General features: G+C 40.9%; 1 protein-coding gene across 3 annotated transcripts; it reads right to left on the bottom strand.

The window, feature by feature from the left end:
• Positions 1-7,086: 7,086 nt before the first annotated feature.
• RPL34 (ribosomal protein L34) lies at positions 7,087-12,148 on the bottom strand. 3 transcript variants are annotated; one of them, XM_015450732.4, is made up of 5 exons: positions 12,008-12,148; positions 10,646-10,719; positions 10,466-10,565; positions 10,050-10,153; positions 7,087-8,085 (listed from the first exon to the last, which is right to left on the bottom strand). In XM_015450732.4, the coding sequence occupies exons 2-5, from the start codon at positions 10,708-10,710 to the stop codon at positions 8,001-8,003; spliced, it is 354 nt and encodes a 117-aa protein (XP_015306218.1). In that variant the 5' UTR covers positions 10,711-10,719; positions 12,008-12,148; the 3' UTR covers positions 7,087-8,000. The 3 variants fall into 3 exon arrangements, with proteins under 3 accessions (XP_015306218.1, XP_005555700.1, XP_005555699.1); XM_005555643.5 differs by having other exon boundaries at positions 12,019-12,148; XM_005555642.4 differs by having other exon boundaries at positions 12,121-12,148.
• Positions 12,149-12,678: the final 530 nt, after the last annotated feature.

The raw sequence follows: 12,678 nt of genomic DNA, 5'->3' as shown, positions 1-12,678 counted from the left end.
ATGTTGCAGTGAATTAGGATGGCACCAGTGAACTCCAGCCCAGTGAACAGAGCAAGACCCTGTCTCTAAAAAAAAAAAACAAAACAAAATGGAAGAAAAAAGAAAAAGAAAGAATATAAAACTTCCAAATGTCAGAAAAGCTTATTCCTGTCTTTTTGAAAATGGCTACTATACCATAAAAAAGAACAAGATCATGTCCTTTGCAGGAACATGGATAGAGCTGGAGGCCATTATCCTTAGCAAACTAATGCAGGAACAGAAAACCAAATTCTGCATGTTCTCACTTATAAGTGGGAGCTAAATGATGAGAACACATGGACACACAGAGGGGAACAACACACAGGGTGGAGGGTGGGAGGACGGAGAGGATCAGGAAAAATAACTAATGGGTACTAGGCTTAATACCTGCGTGATAAAATAATCTATACAACAAATTCCCATGACATAAGTTTACCTATATAACAAACCTGCACATATACCACTGAACTTAAAATAAAAGTTAAAAATAAATAAATATATATAAAAACTCAAAAAATGGCTACTATGGACCTTTTGATACGCTTAAAAATTGATAAAACAGTTCTCTTTAAAAGTATTACAATTTTCACTCTGTTGGAAATTATATCCATTGCAAGGATTTACATTTTGAGTGAAAACTTTTAGATAACAATCTGAAAATGTGCAAGAGTCTACATAACTTTCCAAAATGTTAAGGGGTACTCAAGTAAAAAGAAATATTTAAAGATCATTGCACTGTACCATTGTTTTAGTGGTATGCTACTATGTAACAAATCACCTCAAAATTGAATGGGATTTATAAAGCAGCCATTTTATTTTTTCCTACCATTCATTGGGCTGATTAGACTTAACAAGGCAGTTTTCTGCTGGTCTCACTTAAGGTCTCTCATGCAATCACAATCAGATGGCAGCTGTGGCTAGAAGCAGTCATCTAAAGCAGGGTCCCAAACTATGAGCTAAGGACCAAATCTGACCTGACATTAGTTTTTGTAAACAGAACTTTATTGGAACATAGCCATGACCATTTGTTTATGTATTGTCTAGGGCTACTGACACTCTACAATGGCAGAATTGAGTAGTTGTGACAGAGAGACCATATGGCCTGTGACATCTTTATATGACTTACACTAAGATGCAATAAACATGTTAATTTTCTTCAAGACCATTTGTTCTTTAGACAAGTCAAGCTGTAAGCTTATTTTCAACCCTAGAATGAGAGAAAGCTGAGAGAGTAAAGCCTTTAGGCTATTTGCACATGCCAAGGAATATAGAAGCTGAATGAGTATCAAGGGAATTTGGTCAACAAATTTGATCCTTTTCCTCCTTAATGGTAGGTGGTTGGTGCCTAAATTATCTAGGGGATTGCATAATTTAAATATCCCCTAATGCAGAGGAGGATTTATTTGCTCCTAACTAAAACAGTTTAGGAAAGCTTTTCTTTTGCTGGTCTCCCTTAGGATGGAAAAGTAGCCCTGGGGCCACACAGGTATACTAAAAGCTATGTGCTGACAGGGATGTTCCTTCTTAGTGGTTAACGATTAGTTCACACATTTCAGGTTTATTGGCCTCTAAATATTGAGAGTGAATTGGATTGCCTGTATTTTTTCATACAAGCTATTTCTTGACTTAAGGCATTTGCACATGTTGGTTTCTATGTCTGGAGTGTTCTCCCTTTCTGTCACCCAGCCAACACCTACTTATCTTTGTTGTGAGCTTAAACATCATTTTCTCAGAAAAAGCCTCCCTTAACTCCCCCATGAGGTTCCCTTTCCATATTGTTTCACAGCACTGTGGACTTTCTTTTTGTGACTATAATCCTAGTGTGTGCAACAACAAATGTGTTTATGTTCCCCATTTAACATTGTCTCTCCTGTGTGCCATGAGGCAAGAGAAGAGTCTCATCTGCTTTGTTGATTATTGTATTAACACTTACCCAGCGGCACAGTTTCTGGTACAGTGTAGTTTCTAATAAATATTTGTAGAGTGAATGAATGAAAGCCAAAGCAATTATAAAAGAATGTAAATGTTTGGCAAAAACACTTACATAATCCTTTAGGTTAAGAAACATTTAAGATTTATTAAAAATTATTGAATAGCTAATATTTTGGAAACCCAAAAAGCATCTTTTCATTCAGAATTATTGCAGATCTTATCCTTTAATTTAGAAAATGTTAGGGACTGAATGTTTGTGTCCCCCTCAAAATTTGTATGTTGGAATCCTAACTCCCAATGGGATGGTGAGGCTTTGGGGAGGTATTATAATTAGATTTTGAGGATGGAGCCCTGATGACGAGATGAGGGTCCTTCTAAGAAAAGACACGAGATAGGTGATCACTCCACCACGTGTGGATACAGCAAAGAGATGGCCATCTGCAAACCAGGAAGAGACATGGAATCTGCCAGTGCCTTGATCTTGGACTTAGCTTCCAGAACAGTGAGAACTAAATGTTCAAGCCACTCGGTCTGTGTGGTAGTTTGTTACAGTAGCGTCAACTGAGACAGAAATGAAATTCATAAAGACAGTGTTAACTTCTCTTTTTTTTTTGAGACGGAGTCTTGCTCTGTAGCCCAGGTTGGAATGCAGTGGCACAATCTCGGCTCACTGCAAGCTCCACCTCCCAGGTTCACGCCATTCTTCTGCCTCAGCCTCCAGGTAGCTGGGACTACAGGCGCCCGCCACCATGCCCAGCTAATTTTTTGTATTTTTAGTAGAGACAGGGTTTCACCGTGTTAGCCAGGATGGTCTCCATCTCCTGACATCGTGATCCGCCCACCTCGGCCTCCCAAAGTGCTAGGATTACAGGCGTGAGCCACCACGCCCAGCTAATTTTTTGTATTTTTAGTGGAGACAGGGTTTCACCGTGTTAGCCAGGATGGTCTCCATCTCCTGACCTCGTGATCCGCCCACCTCGGCCTCCCAAAGTGCTAGGATTACAGGCGTGAGCCACCGTGTCCAGCCAGATAGTGTTAGCTTTTCTACACCTGGTTTAGAATACTGTTTACCACATCTAGTTTTTAAGAAGATGAAACTTTCCCCTTTGCAAGATTTTTAATTCCTTTCCCTTCCATTCATGCGGAGAACTGGTCACACAGAGAACTGGATTCAATCAAAGGCTTGTTTTGGATTTTATAAAATCAAACCCCAAACTCTTTACAGAATCACAGTATTAATAAGTACTTACAACAAAAATTTGTAAAGTACAAGTCATTATCAAACATGTACCAGATATATATCAGAGCTCCTGGTACCAAGAGCATACTATATTAGTTGTGATCACAGAATATAACTTGAGTAATATCTAGGGATGTGCTGGTAGTATTTAACCTCCAGCTCTCTGGGGGAAAACAGGATTTTGTAGCATTTGCTGAGGTGTTAATACTCTCACCGTAACAACCTCAAGGTGCCAACCAGATGTCATTGGATGCAAAGCTGGAAAGAGATGCCCACAACTGGCTCTCGCAAGCTGAGGTGAGGTAGCTCCAACACACCAACTTGTACTATTGGACCTAATAATGGCAGAATAATTATTACCAGCAATAAATAACCTACTTTAGAGAAAAATCGTAACATTCAGAACTGCTTCACAATCTTATTCTGTGAGGATTATGTGATTTTAGTTGGTTTGAAGATGCATAGTTTACAGTGAAAGTTGGACATAGCCCTGACTATCAAAACTCTGGAAGCCCAAGCTCTTAATCATTAGGGTAAAGATTATAGGATGTTGTTAAGTTACTAGAACAAACTTGATTTGCTTATTTAAACATTTGGAGATTTAATGTTTTTAAGGGTAAAAGAACCCTTTCAACCTTGTAACAGAATCTATAAGCAATTCAATGGAAGGAGAAATATTAGACTTTAAAAAGACCACTGACTACATTCACATGTCTTTTTAGGAACCTATCAAGAATACTTTGTCACACACCTAGAACTGGATTCAGTAAGAACTTCATTTTGCTTTTTACAAAAATGAAAACCCAGAAGTTACAGAATCCATCTGGGTCACTTGGACAGAGTCGTTACTATGTTAACACCAATCAATGCTCTTTGTCTTCTAAATACTGAACTTCAACACCAGCTTGTGAATTTTAAGAAATAATTCAGTGTAAGTGAAATAATCAGATATATAAGAATGCTCATGTTTTAAAATAGAGAAAAATTGGAAATAGCCCAAATGTTCAAAATAAAGGGAATGTCTAAATTATAGCATGTGAATTTGATACTGCATGCAGCTACTAAAATATTCTTTGAAAAGAAATATAATCACAGGGGTTATGTGGGAGGAAAAAAAGAGTTGAAAGTTTATATATGCAGTGGGCTTCCAGTTTTTACTTAAAATATCTATTTTATTCCTGGAAAACAAGATGGGAAGAAAAACATCCAACTATCACAAATGACTGAGTAGTGGCTGGGTGTGGTGGCTTGAGCCTGTAATCCCAACACTTTAGCAGGCCGAGGCAGGCGGATCTCCTGAGGTCAGGAGTTCGAGACCCGCCTGGCCAACATGGCGAAACCCTGTCTCTACTAAAAATACAAAAATTAGCCAGATGTGGTGGCAGGTGCCTGTAGTCCCAGCTACTCGGGAGGCTGAGGTAGAATGGCTTGAACCCGGGAGGGAGAGGTTGCAGTGAGCTGAGATCGCATCAATGCACTCCAGCCTGGGTGACAGAGTGAGACTCTGTCTCCAAAAAAATAATACAAAGACTAAATAGTGAACTTGAGATTTTTTTATCATTCTATTTTTCCAAACGTTCCAAAAAGTCTACAAAGATGTTTGTAATTAAAACAATTTAACATACAAGGAATTCTTTGAAAAGAATGTACACCTCAATTCCTTCACTTCCTTATGTTTCTCAAAGTTCACCCATTTCGTATTTTGCTGAAACTTGATAGCTCCCACCAGCTAGAGCCTGTGTGTTCAGTCATGTTGTTGTACTTAACTTGCAGCAGCAAGGAGAGGGAGAAGCCTCCCTCCACCAGCAAGAACTCAGGCTGGGGTGGCAAATTGGCTTTCCCCTCCACAGCAATTTTTCAGAAATTACATCTCAAACCTTTCAAAAACTAGACTGGCCTAAAGAGCAGCCAATTAATTGAATTTAAGTTTTAAGGCACATTATTGAAAGTGCCACTTTTTAGATTGTTACATCAAACACAATAAAACATGATCACAAAACTGCTTGGTGCAGTATATATAAGCCTAAATCATGAGGAAGTGATGTAAATCTGCCTTAGAATTCAAGCTTTTCAATTCTATCCCCATTTTATAATATTTTCAATATTGTGATTAAGTATTATACAAGATAATTAATTCTACTATGCTGGTTGCTTAACAATCTTTGGGATTGGCAGGTGTTTGGGGAAAGCTAATGGATCTCAATCGTTTGAGACTATGAATGCTGACAACAGGAATCCCAGCTATCATTGATTCTGCTGGCATTTATCAGGGTGCCCGATCATTAGACTTACTCACCAACACAGCTGCAAAAATCCTACCAACAGTACAAATGGCTCTGGGTTTTCTATAACCTCTGTCTCTTCTCTCATCAGTAAAATGGGAATAAAGGTGTTGCAGTTGCTGGCAGGACTAACACAGATTTGGTGGAGTCAGGCACACAGCCAATCAGGTGTACTGTGGTTAAAATGAAATTCTTAAAAGTGAGTTCAAGCGCCAGCTTTGCCACTTACTAGTTCTGTGACTCCTCTCTTCTTCTGCAAAATGCTAATTAAAAATTTTATATACCAAGAACAAGTTAGCTGGCAGTGGGGTAAAGGTGTTATGAGGTCCTATTTTTCTTGCCTTTTACCTTAAGAGGTATTCTTATTTTTTTCTTATTTTTTAGGCAGGGTCTTGGCGAGCTGCCCAGGGTGGTCTCCAACTCCTGGCCTCAAGTTATCCTCCCACCTCAGCATCCCAAGTGTTGGGAATGGGACTACAGGCGCGAGACACTGAGTCTGGTCTAAGAAAAGCATGTTCTTTTTGGTTTTTTGTTTTTTTGAGACCGAGTCTCGCTCTGTTGCACAGGCGAGTGCAGTGGAGCGATCTCGGCTCACTGCAACCTCCGCCTCCCAGATTCAAGCAATTCTCTTGCCTCAACCTCCCGAGTAGCTGGGATTACAGATGTGTACCACCATGCCCAGCTAATTTTTTGTATTTTTAGTACAGACGGGTTTCACCATGCTAGCCAGCATGGTCTCGATCTCCTGACCTCATGATCCGCCTGCCTTGGCCTCCTGAAGTACTGGGATTACAGGCGTGAGCCATGGCGTCCAGCCAGAAAAGCGTTATTTATAAGAGGTAACTCTCCTCTGCTAAGTAGTTACATCATGCCAGTTAGTAGATACATTTTCCTCAACTGAGGAAAATAGTCAAAATTTACTGTACTCCCCAGGTACTTCAGCTTCTGCATTCCCTGATGGTTCAAGGTCTCTGCTCTCTACTCAGAGATTGGAATAAGCTTGTTATGGCTTTAAGAGATGGTCCTGGCCGTGTGCAGGGGCTCATGCCTGCAATCTCCGCACTTTGGGAGGCCGAGGAGGGCAGATCACTCGAGGTCAGTTCAAGATGAGCCTGGCCAATATGGCAAAACCCCACCTGTACTAAAAATACAAAAACTAGCTGGGTGTGGTGGTGGGTACCTGTAAACCTCTGGAGGCTGAGGCAGAATTGCTTGAACCCAGGAGGTGGAGGTTGCAGTGAGCCGAGATCGAGTCTGGGCAAGAGCGAGGCTCCACTTAAAAAAAAAAAAAAAAGTTGCCAGCCAACAAGTTGGGCAGAGTGGCTCATGCCTGTAATCCTGGCACTTTGGGAGGCCAAGGCAGGCAGATTGCTTGAGCCCAGTAGTTTTGAGACCAGCCTAGGAACACAGTAAAACTGTTTCTAAAAAAAACCAAAGATGAGCCAGGCATGGTGGTGCCCACCTGCAGTCCCAGCTACTTGGGAGGCTGGGGCAGAGAATCACTGGAGCCCGGGAGGTGGAGGTTGCAGCAAGTCACGATTGCACACCAGGCTGGGCAGCAGGAGTGAAACGTTGTCTGAGCTGGCAAAAACACTACATAGTTCCCAAGAAAAATGAGGTCTGAATTTTAATATTCTGGTCTGGATAGTAAATCCAATGTAGATCAGAAACTATACCCTTGACCCAAGGTTTTATATACAGTAGCTCACTCATTTGTTAAATAAGGAGTTTTGAGCTCTCCAAGATACCATTTTTGAACTGAAGTGACCTAAAAGAACAGAGGGTTTAAAAACAATCTTAAAAAGGTTCCATTCCAAGGAACTAGAATACCCAGGTTTCTATCCTGTGAAACTTGCTGATGTAAAGGAGATACTATAATAAGGATCAAAAGGATATTAAAGGTTCAAATAGAAGGGTCATTCCTCCCAAACCACCCCTAAGTCTTAGCCCACAAAGGGAAGGACATTATGCTCCAATGCAGCGGTAGAGCTGTCACCAAAAAAATTCTAGCAATCAGTGACCACCAATTGTTTCTTCAGAAAAAGTAACCCACTGGCTGGGTGTGGTGGCTCGCACCTTATTACCAACACTTTGGGAGGCCAAGGTGAGTGGATCACCTGAAGTCGGGAGTTTGAGACCAGCGTGACCAACATGGAGAAACCTCGTCTCTACTAAAAAATACAAAATTAGCTGGGCATGGTGGCGCATGCCTGTAATCCCAGCTACTTGGGAGGCTGAGGCAGGAGAATCACTTGAACCCAGAAGGCAGCAGCTGTGGTGAGCCGAGATCGTGCCACTGTACTCCAGCCTACGCAACAAGAGAAACTCCGTCTCAAAAAAACCAAACCAAACCAAACCAAACCAAACAAACAAACAAAAAAAAAAGAAAAAGTAATCTAAAAATTACAGGGTCTCCAAATACCATACAGAAGCAAAATTTGTATACTAACACATTATAACAGAAAAAGAAAAAAATCATACATACAGCAAGTCTTTTCATTTTTATTACTCAAAAAAGTTTCATTTTTTTATTTAGCTTTTTGACTCTGTGCTTGTGCCTTCAACACTTTCACAACGATTTTCTGCTCCTCGATAAGGAAAGCACGCTTGATCCTAGAAAGGAAAATACCAAATTAATCGTTTCTTTAAAATGAACTTCATTTTTTATTTAGCATAGAGAAGGCAAACATGGTAAAACAACTAAGCAAAGCAATCAGGGAACCCAGGAAACTACAGGAAGCCCACAAATACAGAGTAAAACTTAAAAGCTAAAATTCATTTAAAGCAGGATAATCCTTCAATTTCATGCCAGTAGTTATCTGTTCTTCTCAGTCAAGATAAACTATAAAGTCATCCCCACAGGAGACCACTTATGAGAGTTCTAATTTATTGTTAGGATCCAGGAATAGTGGTATTTCTTGATTTGCAAAAGTCTTAGACTATTTTAACCATATTTTTGAAAATTCCCAGTAAAAAACAACACAGAAGGGGCTATGTGCTAAAAATTAAATTAAAAGGTAAAGGGATATTAGCAAGAGACACCTCACCAAAAGCTAGGATTTTAGAGCCTGTTTACGGCCAATTCCACCATACACTAGCTGCACACTGGACAAGTTACCTTCTCTATATTAAGGTACAAAATAGTTTCACACCTATTTAACAGGCAGTTTATGAAGATTAAATTTGGAAAGATTTTTCTCGTCTTTGAACCTCCATCTGGGAGTGCATTTTACGGATCACTATCATTACAGTGTTGTACAGGACCTAGCAAAAAGCAGGTCTTCCTAGCATTTGTTCAATCAGTTACCAAGAGAGGTAAAGCACTCCTCTTGCTTCAACTTAAACCTTCCCCCACCCCATTTCCCATTGGTAACCCTGGTTATCAAATAACCTAGCCTCAAAACTCTGGGTTTTCTAATTTCTTCAAATCTCCCCCAAGTGATCCTATCAGAGACACATACAACTGATGTCACTTAAAAATTCCCTTAACTTACCTAAAGCACAGACCACATGCAGACCTGCTCAGCATCACAGCTAACAATGCTAACTTCTAGGCTATCCTGTAAACCTAAGTTCAAATCTTCAGGAGATAAGGCCTGAGAATTTGTATTTTTAATAAATTTTTAATAAATGTGCCCATCTGATTTTGTGTTCAGCAAAGTTTTAGAACCAAAGGCTGGGGGAAAAAAGCCAAACTTCCTCAGCTTAAAACTCATGACTTAAATCCAATGTACATTTCCATTTTCACCCACAATGTGCCAGATCAGTCTGTACTTTCCTTGCCTGGAATGACCTTTCTGCACTCCAGGCTGGGCTACAGAGCGATACTCTGTCTCTAAATAAATAAATAAAGCTAATCTACCTTTTATTCTGCAAAATCCCTCATAATCTGGCTTTTCTTTTCTTTTTTTTGAGACAGAGTTTCGCTCTTGTTGCCCAGGCTGGAGTGCAATGGCGCAATCTCAGCTCACCACAACCTGTGCCTCCCAGCTTCCAGCAATTCTCCTGCCTCAGCCTGAGTAGCTGGGATCACAGGCATGCGCCATTACGCCTTTTCGTATTTTTAGTAGAGAGGAGGTTTCTCCATGTTGGTCAGGCTGGTCTCAAACTCGCAATCTCAGGTGATCTGCCTGCCTCCACCTCCCAAACTGTTGGGATTACAGGCGTAAACCACTGCACCTGGCCATAATCTGGCTTTTCTATCTTTGTTGTCCATCATCTCCTGAAACCCTATGCTCCAGGCACATGAGAACACACAGCTCTTCTGTTCCTACACTTTTAACACCTTCCACACTCCATCTATGTTTGTCCAAACCACTAAGAGACTTTCTTACCCACCTCCTGAACAAAACCAAGTTCCTTTTAATCTCCACATCTAGCATAAATATGTCCCCAAATTGTTACTCTGAATATCATTTCTTGCTTTGTGCAGCATCAATTATCCATAGTGAAGGAAGGATTCTCAAGAATGCAACTGGTTTAAAATGAGTTGTTTCACCATTGTACTGATTAGCATACAGTGTAACACACACACACAAGAATCTGCTAAAGAAAGCCCATTTAAGCATTTAACTTACCTGTCACGAACACATTTAGCACACATGGAACCACCATAGGCCCTGCTGACATGTTTCTTTGTTTTGGACAATCTCATAAGAACTTTAGGTCTTACAGCACGAACCTTCATAAGAAAAACATTAAGATTATTTTGTGATGCTTTAACAGAAATTTCCCTAAATTTTGTTAAGTGTTAAGGGCAAGTTTAAAGTAGGTTACAAAGGGAAATAGTATACTGATTTATCTGAAAGGCATTTCACCGCATTTCTCAGATTGGTTTAAAAAGTCTACGTTCTTGGCAGATTTGGCTCATGGATGATTAGTAATTCTCAACCCTCTTAGTGGTAACCTCTCCTTGATTCATTCCATCATGAAGGGATGAAAGCTCAACAAGTTCAAGACTTGTTAGGCTGCTCAAAGTAAAAGGTACACTTACCCCTCGAAGTCTGCCTGGGCACACACCACATGCAGATTTTGGTGCTTTCCCAACCTTCTTGGTATAAAGGTAAACAATTCTATTACCAGGGGTTCGGGACCTAGAAAGTGAAACAGTCAATAGGTTAGCATTTTGTAGAGTAAATGATAATATATACTTAAAATTTTTAGAAATACTTACAGCCTAGTTTTGTTAGAGGCTGTATTGTAGGAAAGCCTACGTCGGTATGTCAAACGTTGGACCATTCTGAGTGCCTAAATTAAGAACAGAGTAACATCAAGTCTTTCCATTGTAATAGTAGATAAAATCTCAAAACAGCATTATGTGGTCTATTTCATTCACGTACAAATCCTTGTATGTAACACCCTTAAATTAAGATGTATTATTTATGGAACATTTCCACCTTTCAAAACTACTTGTATTTAAAGGTGACTGATAAACAAGAGGCCAAGAATGTTAGCTTTCCTGATGGTAATCAAATGTGGTACTTCCTTAACATTGTGATGACCAGGCTCCTTACTCAGAGTCTGATTTTGTTTGGAGTGGTGTCCAGAAAAGGGCTACGAGACCAGTTGGAGAAACACTGCTTTCAACAAAGAGCACAAGAAGTGAGCTCTGAAGTCCAATCCTTAACTATGCCATTTATTGGGAATACACAGGGCAAGGAGCTAGCCTCCTTCTCTCTAAAATGGGAATTCTGCCTACTTTATACAGCTGTCATTAGGATTAAACGACGTGAGCTATCCCTCCCAACACAATGCCTGGCACATGTATCAGGGTTCAATGTCTTACCCTAAAGCACCACCTGCGTAAAGGCATACCCTTTAATACTAATTTTGGTATTACACAAGTTTCCTTGGGTTATGACACCTGCTTTCTTCCCACTTCTGGCAACTTGATGTTATTTAGCAAAGCGGTTATACAGATATGCATATGAGCAACTTCGTTAAGTGAACTACCCAAAGTAAAACATAATCAACATTTGAACTAATTGTCTTCCCATTCCGCACCTTGTAACCACTTCATAACATTATTTTGTTATTTAAAAGAGCCTGCATTTGTTGTCACAAGCCTCTCACTATAAAATTAAACTCAAACAGAACTACCAGACACCAAAACTTGACACGTAAAGTCAGTGCGAGTGATTTATGAAGCCACTATTCTGTTTGCATCTCCAAAAGCAAGACAGAAACTTCTTTCTAACACATTTTTCTCTTCCTAGACATGGGCCTTGGAAACAGAAGCCAAATAGCGAAACCACCACCCGAACTTGCCGGTCCCCGCCCTCCCAAAGACTAAGGACGTGTACTGGCGTGCTGTGGAAACGTGGGTGCAAAATCTGAAAACGTTCGGCGATTTCCCAGTCTCAGACCGCCAAACCACAACTCGTTTGTCTCCAAACGCTGCACTTGGAAAGGAGCAAACTCCCGGGTGGTGAGCTCTGGCTACTCGCGGCTTTGGAGGGGCCACCAAGAACAAGGGATTTCCGAAGATCAAAGAAAGGAACTTCCTCACCACCAACCTCCCTGTTGTGCCCCTTACCCCTACGCCACCTCAAATGAATGCTCCTGAGAGCGCTAGGCTTCCTCAGCTCCTCGGATGGCAGCCGATTGTGAATGAAATAAAGACAGGGAAAAATAGAACAACAGCCATACCTGCAGACAACGTCCCCGGAAGAGGAAGAAAAATGCCTTTGCGAGTTCAAAGGTCAAATAGAATTGCGCAGGACAGGAAGTTGCGTCAGAACCAGCGGCACGGCGGAGAGTGCGTATCCGTGTTGTACGGAAGCCGACGCACCTCTCCGACGTGGGCGGAGATGCAGGGAACCGCCACGTTGTACGGCAAGCAACTTGCCGCCCCACTGTGGGCGGGGATGCAAACTGGCTGTCTCTATCAAGGCCACGCAGAAATCTATTGGGAATCGCTGTAGAAACAAACGCAAATGACAAGCCGCAAAGGGCAGAGGTGGGACAAAGTCAACTTCCTTCGTTTTCATGGAAGCTCCATGTTTAATCTAAAGGGCTCCAGCTCTGTCGTTAGACCTGTGTTTAAATCCCAACTCTTGACATTTATGGTTAAGGGACCTTCGAGGACCTTCCCTTCTTTAACCTTCCCTTCTCTTTCCTTGTCATTTATTCAGAGCACAAGCTTTACAAACAAATTGGGATTTTAATCCAGTGTCTGCTAATTATTAGCTGTGTTACTTTGAGCAA

This window comes from Macaca fascicularis, chromosome 5, assembly GCF_037993035.2.
Source record: "Macaca fascicularis isolate 582-1 chromosome 5, T2T-MFA8v1.1".
NCBI classification, from domain to species: domain Eukaryota; kingdom Metazoa; phylum Chordata; class Mammalia; order Primates; family Cercopithecidae; genus Macaca; species Macaca fascicularis.
This window is presented reverse-complemented; position numbering and strand designations above follow the sequence as displayed.